This window comes from Dendrobates tinctorius, unplaced genomic scaffold (assembly GCF_039654945.1).
Source record: "Dendrobates tinctorius isolate UK_male_01 unplaced genomic scaffold, ASM3965494v1 ptg000314l, whole genome shotgun sequence".
Classification (NCBI taxonomy): domain Eukaryota; kingdom Metazoa; phylum Chordata; class Amphibia; order Anura; family Dendrobatidae; genus Dendrobates; species Dendrobates tinctorius.
The window spans coordinates 3,670,840-3,689,338 of record NW_027361981.1 but is presented as its reverse complement, the minus strand read 5'-3'; the positions used below and the strand labels follow the sequence as shown (position 1 = coordinate 3,689,338).

Below are 18,499 nucleotides of genomic sequence, written 5' to 3'. Positions count from 1 at the left end.
TCTCCTCTTTCCTCCACTCATTACCTGTAGTAATGGCACCTGTTTAAACTTGTTATCAGTATAAAAAGACACCTGTGCACACCCTCAAACAGTCTGACTCCAAACTCCACTATGGTGAAGACCAAAGAGCTGTCAAAGGACACCAGAAACAAAATTGTAGCCCTGCACCAGGCTGGGAAGACTGAATCTGCAATAGCCAACCAGCTTGGAGTGAAGAAATCAACTGTGGGAGCAATAATTAGAAAATGGAAGACATACAAGACCACTGATAATCTCCCTCGATCTGGTGCTCCACGCAAAAATCCCACCCCGTGGGGTCAGAATGATCACAAGAACGGTGAGCCAAAATCCCAGAACAACGCGGGGGGACCTAGTGAATGAACTGCAGAGAGCTGGGACCAATGTAACAAGGCCTACCATAAGTAACACACTACGCCACCATGGACTCAGATCCTGCAGTGCCAGACGTGTCCCACTGCTTAAGCCTGTACATGTCCGGGCCCGTCTGAAGTTTGCTAGAGAGCATTTGGATGATCCAGAGGAGTTTTGGGAGAATGTCCTATGGTCTGATGAAACCAAACTGGAACTGTTTGGTAGAAACACAACTTGTCGTGTTTGGAGGAAAAAGAATACTGAGTTGCATCCATCAAACACCATACCTACTGTAAAGCATGGTGGTGGAAACATCATTCTTTGGGGCTGTTTCTCTGCAAAGGGGCCAGGACGACTGATCCGGGTACATGAAAGAATGAATGGGGCCATGTATCGTGAGATTTTGAGTGCAAACCTCCTTCCATCAGCAAGGGCATTGAAGATGAAACGTGGCTGGGTCTTTCAACATGACAATGAGCCAAAGCACACCGCCAGGGCAATGAAGGAGTGGCTTCGTAAGAAGCATTTCAAGGTCCTGGAGTGGCCTAGCCAGTCTCCAGATCTCAACCCTATAGAAAACCTTTGGAGGGAGTTGAAAGTCCGTGTTGCCAAGCGAAAAGCCAAAAACATCACTGCTCTAGAGGAGATCTGCATGGAGGAATGGGCCAACATACCAACAACAGTGTGTGGCAACCTTGTGAAGACTTACAGAAAACGTTTGACCTCTGTCATTGCCAACAAAGGATATATCACAAAGTATTGAGATGAAATTTTGATTCTGACCAAATACTTATTTTCCACCATAATATGCAAATAAAATGAAAAAAAAACAGACAATGTGATTTTCTGGATTTTTTTTTCTCAGTTTGTCTCCCATAGTTGAGGTCTACCTATGATGTAAATTACAGACGCCTCTCATCTTTTTAAGTGGTGGAACTTGCACTATTGCTGACTGACTAAATACTTTTTTGCCCCACTGTAAATAAAAAATTCTTCTTTATTTCATTCCATTAAAAAAGATTGCCCAGACAGGTTAAAAAATGTCCAACATTCTGACGCGTTTCTGACCGTAGCCCTTAGTCATAGCTGTGGATCTTTTTCTCTCTTTCTTCCTTGATTTATCCGATGGTCAAACGGATTTGGATCCTGGCTGCATTATCAAAAGGCTACCAACCATATAATACACGTTGAGGCGTTCTTTCTGCAAAAAAATTTTTTTCCTTTTCTGTACTGCATGTTAGTGGTAAAATTTCTTCGATATGACTTGTGTTTATTTATGAAAAAAAAATGGAAATTTGGCATAAATTTAGAAAATTTTGCAAGTTTCAAACTTTTAATTTTTGTGCCCTGAAATCAGTCATATTGCATAAAATAGTTCATATATAACATTTCCCACATGTCTACTTTACATCAGCACAATTTTGGAAACATAATTTTTCTTGTTAGTACGTTATAAGGGTTAAAAGTTGACCAGTCATTTCTCATTTTTACAACAAAATTTGCAAAACCATTTTTTTTAGGGACCACCTCACATTTGAAATGAGTTTGGGGGGTCAATATAACAGAAAATACCCAAAAGTGACACCATTCTAAAAACTGCACCTCTCAAGGTGAGCAAAACCACATTCAAGAACAAGCACTTTATTAACCCTTCAGGTACATTTTACTTTTTTCACAAAAAATTTACTTTGGAAGCAAACTTTTTTTATTTTCACAAGGGTAACAAGAGAAAATGGACAACAAAATTTGATGTGCAATTTCGCCTGAGTATGATCATACCCTGAATGTGGGGGAAAGCCACTGTTTGGGCGCATGACACGGCTCAGAAGGGAGGGAGCCCCGTTGACTTTTTGAATGCAAAATTGGCTGGAATCAATGGCGTTTGATGTAACTAAGCAGTGGAAACCACCCAATTCTAACCAACCCTAACACAGCCCTAACACCAACCTTAACCCCAGCACACCTCTAACCCTAATCCCAATCCTAACCATAACCCTAACCACAGCCCTAACCCCAACACCACCCTAACCCAAGCAACCCTAACCCTGAGCCCCAACCCTAACCCTAGCTCTAACCCCCAATCCAAGCTCTAACTCCAACCCTAAGCCTAGCCCCATCCCTAACCATAGCCCAACCCTAACCCAAGCCCCACCCTAACCCAAGCTCTAATCCCAACCCTAACCCTAATCCCAACCCTAGCTATAAAGCCCACTATAACCCCAACCATAACCCTAACCGAAAAATGGAAAAAAAATACATTTTTTTTATTTTATTATTATTACCTAACTAAGGGGGTTATAAAGGCGGGGTTTGAGTTACTATTTTTTTTTTACTTTTTTTTTTTAAAATTTGATCACTGTGATAGTGTCTATCACAGTGATCAAAATGAACCAATAGGAAAAATCTCCTATGGTTGCCGTGTGTCGGCCGGCAGATCTCAGCAGGCACACTGTGCATGCGTCCGCCATTTTCTTCTCGGAAGAAGATGCCGAGGGCTGGGACACACAGCCAGAGGAACCAGGGACACCGGAGGTATTGGGGGGGGCCTCGGGAGACCCCATTTCTCTCTCCTCTGATGTGCTAGATCATATCAGAGGAGATCGAAATAAATAGCAAATCTGCCTTTTTTGTTTTTTTGCGGTCGCCGTTATTCCGTGAATAATCACAACAATCGCCACACTGGGAACAGTAAAAAACAACCTGAATCATGTTCTCCGGGGTCTCCGCTACCCCCGGTAGCCGAGACCCTGGAGATTTTCCAACGCTTTGGGTGCTATAACCTTATTTCTCAGCGCTGTTAAAAAGCGGCGCTGAGGAATAAGTACCCTTAACTGCCGCCGTTAAAAGGCGTATCGGCGGTTGTTAAGGGGTTAATGATAAAATACACCACTAAAACAGCAGGATAATTCAAATGTACATTCACCCTTTTTGTTGAGAACTATAAAAACACCCCCACATCTGTTTCCTATTAATAACAGAAAAAGGATGACTCCAGGGGCGTACTACAGCTGAAAAGTTAATGCAACAAACAGGCTCTCCGTACATGTGTTGTGATTGTCACACAGCCGCGACACCGAACAGCTGAATAGCGGGAGCGCTCCAGGTATCCGGGTTACAGATGCAGCTATTCGGTAAGCACTGTAGCTATCCGGATAAGGAGTTATCCGAAGCTATTCGCTCATCCCTAAAGTTAATGTAATGTCTGAGGCGGCTTCACACTGCTTTCTTATAGTATCTGATACCAGGAGAGCTCCCCTTTCACCTGTGCTCATGGTTATCATGTTGTAACTTTTATCTTTGCAGTTTAGGAGCAGTAGCTCTGAGCCCGACTCGGGGAAGCCCGCCATTCAGAGTCATCACACAGCGATCCGTTCCCAGTTGCAGTCATTAGTGCTCCTCTTGGCATAAATCAACAGGGAATTACAGTCAATTGGATTAGTGCTCAATCCTTTTGTAAAAACCCTCCTGTTGACAAATCTGAACACTGCTTTGAAAGAGAAAAAGTCAAATTCAGAATGGAAAGTTACATAGAAAATGACAGCTCAGTCAGGATCCAGCCTGGCAGGGTACAGCGTATATGACTGCGCTGGCTCGGATTTAGAAATTGCTTTGCCCCAATGAACCCTAAGAGGCGAGTTATGGCATATCATTTAATGTGATTTACTGCAGAGGAATAATTGCTCAGCTTCTGGCATGTTCCATTTGTTCAGTACTTTTTCTGCTGCCAGAAAGGGCGTCTTCTAATCTGTTCCAAATCAGGCACCAGAAGTGTAATTCCTTTGTCATAAATGCTCGGCCAGATAAGAAGCAGGCCAGAGAAGTCCAATCAGATCAAACGAGGTGTGTGAGAGAAGTGCTGTCCACCCGGAGAAACACGGACCAGAGTTTCCCAACTTTATCCCAATCCTCAACACCTCCACCAAACAGCAGAGGAGATCATCAAGACAAAAAAATACTGGGATTTTAAATTAACCCACGTAATTATGTAATTATGTATATTATGAGAAATCATATCTATAGTTACTATATGTTATAATTAAAAACACATTCCTGGCACTTATGGTGCTTTCACATTGCGCTCTCTTTCCCCTGTTTCACCAGACGCACGTGTCGATGGGGCCATGGACCGTAATGGTAAGGGAAGAGCGAACGTGCTCCATTTTTGGGAGTGTACGCTTACAGGAGGTGGATTCTCAGACGCAGTGAATGACGTCTTGAATGTTCGCCTCCTGTAGGGGTACACTCCCAAAAAAAGTGCACGGCAGAGCTCACGTTCGCTCTGCCATCACCATTACCAGTCTATGTCCCCTTTGGCGCATGCGTCCAGACACCGTTTTGTGGGGGATTTCGGACATATGCCCCGACAGGGACCCAGAACGCAATATGAAAGCCCCCTTAACCCTTAGAAGAATACAGGCTGCATATAGAGGAACTTGAACTTGAACTTGAACTTGTCAATGTGCCAAAATAATGACACAAGAACCAAGAGCACACTGTCTTCCTTAGGTCAAGATCATAAGATCTTAGCAATAGAGGGTGGAAATGTAAAAGTTTCTTCCAGGCACTGAAACTATGCAATTTTCTTTTAACATGTTTATAACAAAAAATATTAATCTTGCAATTCTTACACTGGCCATTGGGGCCAGATTGTGCTGCAGATTTTTCTGCGCGGATTTGCAGGTAAATCCGCAGGTAAAATGACCTGAGGTTCACCTGCGGTTTGCCCCTGCGTTTTGACACCTGTACAACGGAGCAAGTGTCAAACCGCTGCGGAATCCGAAGAATTCACATGCTGAGGATTTAAAACCGCAGCAAATTCGCGTGGAAAAATCTGCGGCATGTGCACTGCGGTTTTTAAATTCCATTCATTAAAATTGTACTGTACATTGCTTGCGGATCCGCAGAGGCAAATCCGCACCGTGTGCACACACCCTTACACTCCTACTTCCTGTCCTTTCAGGAAGAGTTTACAGCAAGGATCTTATCAGCAGATTACAATGGCAGATAACAGAAAGAGAGAGTGCTCAGCACAACATTGCAGCCCATAACATGCAAATAAGGTTAATCCTATAACTTTCATTTTCGAAATCTTCAATTTTACTCAAATCAGTTGATGCAAAAATGAGTACACCCAACATCAAAACCTTCAACCAGTATTTTGTATGACCGCCATGATTTTTAAGTCTAAGGCCTATTTCACACTTCAGTTATTTGACGTCAGTCAAAATCCGCCAGTGTGAAAAAACGGATCCGTTTCCGCTTTTCCACAAACTGATGCCACCGGATCCGTTTCTTGTACGGATCCGCTTCAGCTGCTAAGTGCATGAAATTTAAAGTAACACGACCCTGGAAAAGGAGAGAGAGAGAAAAAGGGAGAGAAAAAGGGAGAGAAAAAGGGAGAGAAAAAGGGAGAGAAAAAGAGAGAGAAAAAGAGAGAGAAAAAGAGAGATTTTAACTTGTTATGCCGCTTCCAGACCGCTATTGAGGGTTAAAATGCCTGGCAGAGAAAATCTTCCGGGCATGCGCATTTAAAAATAGCGGTCCGCCACTACAAAAAAAGTTGCATTGTCCGTCCACTACAGCCAGCGGCCGCTAAAATTTTAACGGATCCGTCTAAAAATGGATGCAACGGACGACCATCAGTCAAAATCCGCCGCTAATGCAAGTCTATGGGGAAAAAAAAATGGATCCGCCAAAAAAGGGGCAGATCCATTTTTTTTTTTTTATAAAAACGGCGGATTTTGACTGACGTCAAAAACATGAAGTGTGAAACAGGCCTTACAGTCCTGGAATATACAAGTTGGCGACATATTACAACATGAATGCTTTTCCATTCTTCAAGAACAACCTCTATTAGAGCCTGGATGCTGGACGGAGAGAGAGATGCTTCAGAATTCCCCATAGGTGTTTGATTGGGTTCAGATCTGAACCTCATAGACTTACATTAGATGCGGAAAATTCACAGGTAAAAAATGCACATGCATTTTTAGTGCATTTCCAAGACTGAAACGCATAAAAACACACATAATCCACACCTCCGTATGTCATATTTCAGTGAAATTAAAATGTCAGAAAGTTTAAAAAACATGGTAGCTTTATTTAAAGAATGGAAGACCAGAGAGAAAAACCGCAGCATCAAAAACAAGATAAAAAGGCATGTTAAGGAAACTGCAGACAAAAATGCAATGAAAAAAACGCAAGTAACCCAATTTACATAATAGGTGCAGAAATTCTACAACATCAAAAATGCACCAAAAACTCATTGTGGGAATGTAGCCTAAGATTAGATTAGATTAGATTAGATAAACTTTATTGATCCCGGAGGAAATTACAGTATTACAGCAGCAGAACAAAGATCAAGAACATTACAAGAACAATACACACTTTACAAAATAAGTCTATATGGACAGCAGATGCGGATAGACTGGTACTTGTAACTCACCAATTCCCCCCCATACACTTTGAACTTCATTTAGTCTTGGGATGCTTTACACTTATACATTTGTTAAACATCCCAACAGCTGTCGGAACAAACGATTTTCTATATCTTTCCTTTTTACACATTAGTTGGAGTAGACGCTTGCTGAATGTGCTCTTTTGCTTCGCAAACAGTTCATAGAGCGGGTGTGTATTGTTGCTCATTATAGCCTTGCATTTCTTAGTAATTCTATCCTCTAATACCTCCTCGAAAGTCCTGAGTTGTAGACCCACCGCCGCACTAGCCTTCTTGATAAGTTTATTCAGCTTATTCGCGTCAGCTGTGCGCACACTACTACCCCAGCATATAATTGCATCAAAGATTGCACTCGCCACAATGGATTGGTAGAACATTTCAAGCATTTTGCTACACACATTAAACGACCTTAACTTCCTTAGGAAGTAAAGTCTACTCATCCCTTTCTTGCAAACCTTCTCCATATGGCACCTCCAATCAAGCTTGCTGTCCAGGTGAACCCCCAAATATTTGAAATTCTCCACCATCTCCACATCCTGACCATCAATAGTGATAGGTAAGCAATCCTTCATGCACCTTCCATAACTCAACACCAGCTCCCTGGTTTTCTTTACGTTGAGTTCTAAATGGTTAGCCTGGCACCAGTCAACAAAGTCCAAAACCACCCTTCTGTATTCCTCCTCCCCCCGGTCTCTCTCAATACCTCCGACTATCACTGAGTCATCAGAGTACTTCTGAAGGTGACAAAGGTCTGATTTATACTGAAAATCAGCTGTGTATAACGTAAAAAGGAATGGCGACAGCACCGTTCCCTGAGGGGCTCCAACACTACTCTGCACACTATCCGATACGGCCGCCCCCAACCTCACAAACTGTGGCCTGTCCGACAGATAATCAATGATCCAATTCACTAGTCCCTCATCAACCGCCATTTCAACCAGCTTTTTACGTAATAATAGTGGCTGTAAGGTGTTGAATGCACTGGAGAAATCGAAGAACATGGCACGCACAGTGGTTCTATCATTGTCCAAAAAGGAATGTACTGTTTGTAGTAGATACGCTACAGCATCGTCCACCCCCAGACTCTGCCGATACGCAAACTGAAGGGGGTCCGTAAAAGCAGACACCCTCGGACACAAGTAGGCAAGTACAATTCTCTCCAAGGACTTCATCACATGCGATGTTAAGGCCACCGGTCTATAGTCATTATGGGAGCTCGGGAAGGTAGTCTTGGGAACCGGCACCAGGCAAGAAGTCTTCCATAGAACTGGTACTCTCTGTGATTGTAAGCTCCAGTTAAACAGGTGCTGGAAGACAGTGCACAACTGATTCGCACACACTCTGAGGACACGTGGACAGATACCATCAGGCCCTGCTGCTTTACCCATGACCAGCTTACTAAACTGTTCCCTCACATCATTTTCGGAGATCAAGAAAGACTCCGACTTCCTCCCCCCAGTTGATATTGCTCGTCTCTCCCCGGCCCTCTCCTCTGTTGACATGGCACATTTATTGTTGAATCTGTTGAAAAAAAAAATTAGATCCAGATGATTCTAATAGAACTTGCACCTACCCAATGTAGTCTATGAACATGTTCTCATATCTGAATTTTCGCAGATCAAGTTGACCTAAAAATAAGTGAATAAATATAGACCTGGCAATTTTTGACCCAAGTCTAGGGTCAAATTAGCAAATGCAAGTATAGATCATTTAAAAAAAAAAAAAAAATCGGGGCAGTACTAGGGATGACATCCTAGTTGCATCCCCGTGTTGTTCGATTTTCATTATTTTATTTTTTACAGGAGAAGCGTGAGAAACCTCATATGCAAAAAAAACAAAAACAAATATGATGAAACTCTTATGATAAAAAAAGACACACTGGTCAAACATTCACAAAAAAACAGTTTATTTTTTTGCTTACGAAAAGAATCACCAATTTCTATATGATCATTATGATGCTTTTATTTATACCCACCATTTCAATTTGTAGGTGTTGGACCAAGAGAGGTACATTTAAATCAAATATTGTAGATTTGCATCTTCAGGATATGTCTTGTCGTGGCAGATAGTCACAGGCGAATTTTACAATTTGTGCACTAAGCGCCTCAGTTTTACAATATATGGTCTCTATAGTCTATTTAGACTGATATAGTTCTAAATTCATATACTCAATGTCTACATGTACCTCAGGACACTCAGTGTGTGGCTGCACTTGTTTGCGCTCAGTGTGTGGCTGCACTTGTTTGTGTGCACTCAGTGTGTGGCTGCACTTGTTTGTATGCGCCCAGTGTGTAGCTGCACTTGCTTGTTTGTGCTCAGTGTTTTACTGCACTTGTTTGTTTGCGCTCTTTGTGTGGCTGCACTTGTTTGTTTGCGCTCTGTGTGTGGCTGCACTTGTTTGTTTGTGCTCTGTGTGTGGCTGCACTTGTTTGTATGCACTCAGTGTGTGGCTGCACTTGTTTGTATGCACTCAGTGTGTGGCTGCACTTGTTTGTATGCGCCCAGTGTGTAGCTGCACTTGCTTGTTTGTGCTCAGTGTTTTACTGCACTTGTTTGTTTGCGCTCTTTGTGTGGCTGCACTTGTTTGTTTGCGCTCTGTGTGTGGCTGCACTTGTTTGTTTGCGCTCTGTGTGTGGCTGCACTTGTTTGTATGCACTCAGTGTGTGGCTGCACTTGTTTGTATGCACTCAGTGTGTGGCTGCACTTGTTTGTATGCGCCCAGTGTGTAGCTGCACTTGCTTGTTTGTGCTCAGTGTTTTACTGCACTTGTTTGTTCGCGCTCTGTGTGTGGCTGCACTTGTTTGTTTGCGCTCTGTGTGTGGCTGCACTTGTTTGTTTGTGCTCTGTGTGTGGCTGCACTTGTTTGTTTGCGCTCTGTGTGTGGCTGCACTTGTTTGTTTGCGCTCAGTGTGTGGCTGCACTTGTTTGTTTGTGCCCAGCGTGTGGCTGCTCTTGTTTGTTTGCGCTCAGTGTGTGGCTGCTCTTGTTTGTTTGCGCTCAGTGTGTGGCTGCACTAGTTTGTTTGCGCTCAGTGTGTGGCTGCACTTGTTTGTTTGTGCCCAGCGTGTGGCTGCTCTTGTTTGTTTGCGCTCAGTGTGTGGCTGCTCTTGTTTGTTTGCGCTCAGTGTGTGGCTGCACTTGTTTGTTTGCGCTCTGTGTGTGGCTGCACTTGTTTGTTTGCGCTCAGTGTGTGGCTGCACTTGTTTGTTTGTGCCCAGCGTGTGGCTGCTCTTGTTTGTTTGCGCTCAGTGTGTGGCTGCTCTTGTTTGTTTGCGCTCAGTGTATGGCTGCACTAGTTTGCGCTCAGTGTGTGGCTGCACTAGTTTGCGCTCAGTGTGTGGCTGCACTAGTTTGCGCTCAGTGTGTGGCTGCAAAAGTTTGTGCTCAGTGTGTGGCTGCACTAGTTTGCGCTCAGTGTGTGGCTGCACTAGTTTGCGCTCAGTGTGTGGCTGCACTAGTTTGCGCTCAGTGTGTGGCTGCACTAGTTTGCGCTCAGTGTGTGGCTGCACTAGTTTGCGCTCAGTGTGTGGCTACACAAGTTTGTTTGCGCTCAGTGTGTGGCTGCACTTGTTTGTTTGCGCTCAGTGTGGCTGCACTTGTTTGTTTGTGCTCAGTGTGTGGCTACACGAGTTTGTTTGTGCTCAGTGTTTTACTGCACTTGTTTGTTTGTGCTCAGTGTGTGGCTGCACTTGTTTGTTTGGCCTCAGTGTTTTACTGCTCTTGTTTGTTTGTGCTCAGTGTGTGGCTGCACTAGTTTGTATGCGCTCAGTGTGTGGCTGCACTAGTTTGTATGCGCTCAGTGTGGCTGCACGTGTTTGTACGTGCCCAGTGTGTTTCTCCACTTATTTGTATACTACAGCAGTGAAGACAGCTTAGGCCGGGGTCACACTAACCAACGCAAAATACGGTCAGCATTTTACATGCGTAATACGGATGAATGGCCCCTAAACAGTGCTCCGTATGTCATCCGTAAGCAAGGTGTGGTCGCGTATTTAGCGTATGTCAGCATCCGTATGTAATCCGTATGGCATCCGTATGGCGATATTTTCTCGCAGGCTTGCAAAATGGACATATAATGGAGCCCTATGACAGTTTTAATAAAGAAATGAAAGAATAGATATAGACACATAGAATGCATACATATATATATATATGTATTCTATGTGTATATATCTATTCTTTCGTTTCTTTATTAAACCTGTCAGTGTGAGTTTACTGTATCGTGCACTGAATTGCCGGCTTTGCTAAAAGACACCGGGTGCGTATTTCTCGCAAGTCACATGTGTGGTCCGTGTGTAATCCGTATTTTTAGCGCACCCATAGACTTGCATTGGCGTAATACGGCCGTAGTACGCTGACAGTCGCAGTATGCTGCGATTGGCACGGACCGTAGAATACGGATGAGAAATATACGGCTGGTGCGAGGGACCCCATAGAGAATCATTGGTCCGTGTGTAATGCGTGCTTTTAGCGCCTCTCACTCGGCCGTATTCCTCGCCAGTGTGACCCCGGCCTTACACCCAATCACTCATGACTCATTTTAAGAATAGCCATTTAGACAATTCCATCACTTATACTGTAAGATAAGCTTCCTTTAGCACTAGAAGACAACACATAATAGACAAGCAAGGGGGACTATTTGCTACACATCAATATTATAATTATGTGCTCAACACGGAAACACACATATATACAACACAGATTGCACGCGAACACAGAGAATGACTATTATTAATGTACTTACGTTTCTTAGCTTCCTACTACAATCTGCGAGTCTGCATGAAGAACAAGAAAATGTTATTAGATTACATCTAAGCAGCATAATTCTGTGGTCCGATCTGTAGGATTCTCCAAGACTTTACAGGATATCCAAGCCCAGTTTAAGCAGAATGGAGTCCGATCCCTGAGCATCACATTACAGAGCAGAGAGAGCAGAGAACATTGACAGACGCTGGTGGGAAAATACTCTATATACCATTCATTTTGGTAATGCTGTGATTGCAGCTCTCTTTCTGAATCAGGGCTCATGCAGACGAGTGCTTACGCTGGATGTGTGCTGTCCGAGTTTTGATCTGTCAGCACACGGACACCGCACTGACCTGTGTTATTCAATAGGGCTGTTCAGATGAACGATCTTTCTCCCAGACTGACTGTCCACATAAAAAAAATTGCAGCATGATCTATTGTCTTCAGAGTCCATCAGTGCAAAAAAATAGAAAAAGATCCCACACCGATCATCCGTGTGGCATGCAATTTTAACAGATATATTTCCATTATTAATCCTGGGAACAGTATTTGATCATGTACATTTTTTAATGTAGTTGTATGAAAACTAATAACACACAAGTGAAAATTGGATGTAATTCACTTGTCTTTCCATGGCTTGTGTCGCTGTAAAAGATTTAGATGGTTAGGAGAGCGCCAAGTATTTTATGGCTTAAAAGTCTCCTCACTCTGACATACCAGGCCTGGCTTATCACTATCATCAACAAACTGGAGCAAGTTCAGAAAAGAGCGACCAGAATGGTGACCGGTCTGCAAACCCTGTCTTATGAGGAAAGGATGCAGGATTTGGGAATGTTTAGTTTGCAAAAGAGAAGACTGAGAGGAGACTTAATAGCTGTCTACAAATATCTAAAGGACTGTCACATTGTAGAAGGATCAACTTTATTCTCATTTGCACAAGGAAAGACTAGAAGCAATGGGATGAAACTGAATGGGAGGAGACACAGATTAGATATTAGAAAAAACTTTTTGACAGTAAGGCTGTGTGCACACGCTGCGGATTCCGCTGCGGATTAATCCGCACGGATTTTGCAAAAACCGCAGATAATCCGCAGGTCCAAAGACCTGCGGATTATCTGCGGTTTTGCCTGCGGTTTGGTCCTGCGGATTCACTATCTCCACAATGGTGGAGATAGGAACCCGCAGCGGTTTCCGCAGAAAGAATTGACATGCAATTCTTTCTGCGGATTCAAAACCGCAGCAAATCCGCGCGGTTTTTTCCGCAGCGTCGGCACAGCGTTTTTTGTTTTTCCATTCAAATGAATGGTACTGTACACCGCAGCTAAAACTGCTGCGTGTCCGCAGCGGCCAAAACCGCTGCGGAAACGCAGCGGAATCCGCAGCGTGTGCACACAGCCTTAGAGTGATCAATGAGTGGAACAGGCTGCCACGAGAAGTGGTGAGTTCTCCTTCAATGGAAGTCTTCAAACAGAGGCTGGACAGACATCTGACTGGGATGATTTAGCGAATCCTGCTTTGAGCAGGGAGTTGGACCAGATGGCCCAGGAGGTCCCTGCCAACTCTACGATTCTATGATTCTTTCCAAAAGGAGAAACGATACCCCTTAGATACCAATCTTAAGCCTCTCACTTAGCCAAATCAGATCTCATACTTTGCACTGATGAGGGGCAACACCGAGAGAGACAGTGTCTGCAAATTGACATTCAGCTTTGACTTTTATTCTGTCATATGGCAAGGCTCGTTAAAGGGTCAATATTGACTTGTAGGATTCCTACTTCCAAATTGGTGCTTGAATTTTAGTCCTTTTTCTCTCTGAAGAGGTAATTTGCATATGCAAAAAATACAAACTAAAATGTTTTAAATCATTTTATTAATGAAAATTTTGTTAAAAAAAAATTTAGATATGCAGGAAAAAAATATGAAATTTTGCTTGTGCTAAAGACCCCCACGCAAATTACAGAAAGTCATCTAAATCAGCCGAGAACCATCTTATATGTATGGGGACCTCCTGATTGTCTGCCCACTGGTAATAGCAGATGAGTCCAAGATCAGACAGATTTCAACACCTGCTCCTTTTGTTTTCATAGGTGGTAAGTCACTTGTCCAAACTAAGTGTATACCGTACATGAATAAGGGGCTTGCAAGAAATAGAAGTCATCCTTGGGACTCGTTCACACAACCGTATTTTTGGTCCAAGTGCTGTCTGTAGAAAAAAATAGGGCAGTGCAGATGAGCAATTTTTTTCCACTAACCATGTGAAAAAAAAAAGTGCATCATGCACGAGTTTCTTCTGTAAATTGGATATGGGTGTAGGGAAAAAAAAATAAAAAATCAGAAACCATACGGAGCCACGGTACAACATCAGATTTTTATGGATACATTGCAATTCTATAACATAAGGCTGGTTTCAAACTTGAGGTTTTTTTGCACAAAAAAAGCATGCTTTTTTTTTTCCTATACTTTACATTGGTGCGCATACACATGCGCTTGTACGTGATTGTATGCGCATGCTTTTTTTTATGTAGTGTGCGCTCCGGCGCACATAATGCATCCTGTTGCATGTTTTGTGTGTCCGACTTGTCCCAAAAAATGCATGCGCACGCAATGCGTTTTTTTCACCCAAACACCCATTATAGTCTATGGGTGTGCATACGTGCACATGGTAATGCGCACGTCAGCGCAAAAAAACATGCGTTTTTTTTTAAAACATGCGCAAAACCGCAAAAAACGCACACAAACGCATGATGCGTTTCTATGTGCGTTTGCACTGAGCACGGTGCGCAGCGCAAAAAAACGCAAGTGTGAAAGTAGCCTTAGAAACTGTAAAAGGTCTTATAAATGATTAAGAGCTCGCGCTATTGTCTCAATTTTCTGGATGAAACACTTATCTACCTTGTGTATAAAAAATATACCGTACCCTTATAGGAATTTGACTGACGAAGGTGGATAGGAGTCTTTAACCACTTTAATATTGTTTTAGAAGCCTAGATGTGGGTCTGATAGCACAGGTTACTTATAAAAAGTACCAAAAAATGTACCATTATCAGATAATATTATAACTGGCTATAGAAATATTGTTATACTAGCTTGGCCCGTGCAAAATTTTCGCACACTGGTCGACGGAGGCACAGGCAATTTCAGAAAGACAAAGCTGGTGAAATGTAAATGTATTTCATGAGCTGATGAACACAGACAAGTATTTATATACAATATGTAGATGGGTAATACAAGAAATTGATTTGATAAGTAGAGGCCAAAAAAAGTTTTCCGGTTGAGGTGCCACCTGCAGGTCATTGTGTCTTTCTGCAGGTTTATGAAAATGAATGTTTAAACTGTATTTAGTGATAAAATCATGAATGTGTGGTTTGTTTGGCTCTTTTCTTGCTGAAGGGGGAAAGTTTACCTTTCAAATGGTGTGTGTGGGGCGAAGTAATCAGCGAAAAAGCAGTGCATGTTTACAAATGTGTTGGTAATGTGCTTTGGGTTACTGTGGTGTCACCTGCGAGTCATTTTTCCTTACTGCAGGTTTATGAAAATTAATGTTTAAACTGTATTTTGTGATCAAATTGTGACTGTGGTTTGTTTGGCTGTTTTCTTGCTGAAGGGGGCAAGTTTACCTTTCAAATGGTGAATCGTGTGTGTGTGTGGGTGCAGTATGAACGGGGATACAAAGGAATCACCGAAAACCAGTGTTTAGAAATAATAGAATAGATTAGTCAAGAAAATAGTAAACTTAATCTAAGATCCTGTGCGGAGACAGAAGATGTTTAACAACTATGCTTAAAACGTTGCAAATAGAAATGGTGGCAACATTTTCAATTAATAGAGATTTTGAGTTCTTTGTGAGAATATGATGAGAATAATACATGGAAACTTTGAGTAAATGTACAAATGTAATTTCGGGGGGAGGATATTTTTAGGAGGGAAAATTTCCTTAATATAATTTGCTAAATGTTTCTAATATAATTTGCCCTTGTGTATGCATGTCAAATAAAATAGAAAAAAAAAAAAAAGAAGAATACGATGCAGTAAAATGTTTGCACGGCATATAAGGTAACGTTGGCAGCTGTAAAGCTTGCAGGGTCAGGCGGAGTGTTCGCTCACCCACAGTTTGGCTGACTCTCGCACCCAGACATCAGGTACATTGCAAATTAATTTTTCAGCATGAGAGCAATTAATCAAATCAGAGAAATTCTTCTGGTGAAGAAAATATCTTAACATGCTGAAAGCTATAGACACAGCATAAAGGTGCCAAGTATATGTGTGCCCACACGCCCAAGGTCACAAGAAGCTAAACTGCTCTAAAAGCTCCATTAGCGTGTTATTATATAGTGCTGAGATTAACAGAGCCGTGGTAGAAAGTGTGACTAAATTGTAGTGCAACTCGGTCAAATAATGTCACTGTTATTGTTAGAGACATAGGGCATCAGGGCGGCTCAGTGGTTACCACTGTAGCCTTGCAGTGTGCGGGTCCCACCAAGAACATCATCTGCTCAGGGTTCTCCAGTTTTCATCCACACTCCAAAGACAAATTGATAGGGAGTTTAGAAAGTGAGCCCTAATGGGGAGAGTGATGATGATGTCGGTAAAGTACTTTTGAATTACTGGGGCTATACGGTAAGTGAATTAAACAAAAAAATAGGTATTAATTGTGGGTGCAACTTGTTGGCTTTAGATTAGGGCCAGATTATAGGGAAAGCAAGTGGAGGTGATAGTCCTGGTGCCTCCACCTACTGCCAAATATTTTATTTATTTCATACTTGGCTAAATATCCTTCATTTAGAAATGGTTCCAGGGGGCTAGTCGAACCAACGCCACCGTGGACCAGACTAATTTTATTCTGTACTGTGATGTGCAACGTCAAATGCCATATATTATATAATGATAACTATCTCTCTTTATCTAGATTGTCCAAATGAGAGGCCCACAGGCTTATGCCAACAGGCCATGAGTATGGGGAATAGGTGGGGAACAGGCGTGTACAGGAACTGTGCTTAGTATGTACCAAGAATGATGCCATTAAAGGGAACACAACAGGTGACACATGCCACCCAAACCATGCGTAGCACGTATCCGGCACTGGCTGTACGATCTCAGCCGTGTATGGTTGTCTCAGAGAAAATCATACTTATGAGAGCTGCTGGGGTCCGAGACGCATGGTTACCTAGTCGCACAGGCAGGTCCCTGGAGGCATTTTGTCGCCCACTAGCAGTGACTGCCTATGTGCGCGTATAGGCAGAGACTTGTCAGTCACGGTCAGCGGGCGGGCACAAGCTGCCTAGGACCTGCCTGTATGACTAGGGCACAGTGCAGCTCAGTCCCCAGCAGGTATTAAAAGTATGATCCCATAAATGACTGATCGTACGGCTAGTGCCTGATACATGCTGTCCACGGTTTGGGCAGCATGTATCGCTTGTCAGTTTCCCTTTAACTGTGCTGACACTTTATTTTCACTTTATTGTATGTTTTGCATTTAATCCAATATATAACTTAATGAAAACAGATTATGAATAAAGAACATAACTCATTTCATCACTCCATTACAGAGATACCCACCTAAGTGTTGTCCTGTTTGAGTTTTCTTGTAGATCACCTGGGTCGAAAAGCTGCGATTCCTTCAGACCAAGCTCTTTACAGCCCCGTAAGAATAATGTTACGTTGTCCTGCAATAAAAATAGGATTACTAATAAACAAATGATCAAAAATAATTTTTAATTTTCCTTTAAGATTAATTATCTATGACAGTGCTGAATTTCATAATGAAATATTAATCTAATGAACTGCATGGCTATAACACAGTAGAGGAACACATACTTATATATAACTAAACAAAAATAATAAATCTCCCATTGGTGCAATTACCTAGCTGCAGGAAGAAATGGAGTGTCATAAGATTGAGAAAGGTTTCTTTTTTTTCCATTATTTTCTTAGCAGTGTAAGCAGCTTAGAGCATTATACAACAAGGCCGGGAGCAGCTGATCTCAAGTATACCTCATATGTAACCTTCCAGAATGGATAGCAGCTGTCTGCCTTCTTTATAGAAGACACGGAAGTGTCAAAGTGGAAATGCTAACTAATAAGGCAATTCTACCCCAGGGTATTGGGCCATGCTACTCTCCGCAGTTACCGGTACTCCTCTTACAAAGTATGAAGATAGAAAGCAATCCAGATTTATTTAAAAAAAGGGGCAATTCCTTTCACAATTATAGTGGGCACAATCACAAAAATCAGGCCGGGGTCACACTAGAGAGGAATACGGCGGAGTGAGAGGCGCTAAAAGCACGCATTAGACACGGACCAATGATTCTCTCTGGGGTCCCTCGCACCAGCCGTATATTTCTCATCCGTATTCAACGGTCCGTGCCAATCGCAGCATGCTGCGATTGTCAGCGTACTACGGCCGTAATACGCCAATGCAAGTCTATGGGTGCGCAAAAAATACGGATTACACACGGACCACACATGTGACTTGCGAGAAATACGCACCCGGTGTCTTTTAGCAAAGCCGGCAATTCAGTGCGCAATACAGTAAACTCACACTGACAGGTTTAATAAAGAAACTAAAGAATAGATATATACACATAGAATACACACATATATATATATATATATACACACATTCTATGTGTCTATATCTATTCTTTGGTTTCTGTTAGAAACCCTGTCATAGGGCTCCATTATATGTCCATTTTGCAAGCCTGTGAGAAAATCTCGCCATACGGATGCCATACGGATGCTGACATGCGCAAAATACGCGACCACACCTTGATTACGGATGACATACGGAGCACTACTTAGGGGTCATTCATCCGTATTACGCATGTAAAATACTGACCGTATTTTGCGTCAGTTAGTGTGACCCCGGCCTCAGCCTCACGACCAACTATGCAACCAGAACCGCTGCCGTGTGATGCCGATACAACCTGC

At 42.6% G+C, this 18,499-nt stretch overlaps 1 protein-coding gene across 1 annotated transcript in view; it reads right to left on the bottom strand.

Annotated features, from left to right (window-relative positions):
• LIMCH1 (LIM and calponin homology domains 1) overlaps positions 1-18,499 on the bottom strand; it is a 428,272-nt gene that overhangs the window by 120,688 nt on the left and 289,085 nt on the right. The window contains exons 4-5 of the mRNA XM_073561147.1: positions 17,129-17,235; positions 11,571-11,601 (exon numbers count right to left, since the gene is read on the bottom strand). Of these exons, the coding sequence (XP_073417248.1) occupies positions 11,571-11,601; positions 17,129-17,235 (138 nt within the window). The remainder of the gene's footprint in view (positions 1-11,570; positions 11,602-17,128; positions 17,236-18,499) is intronic.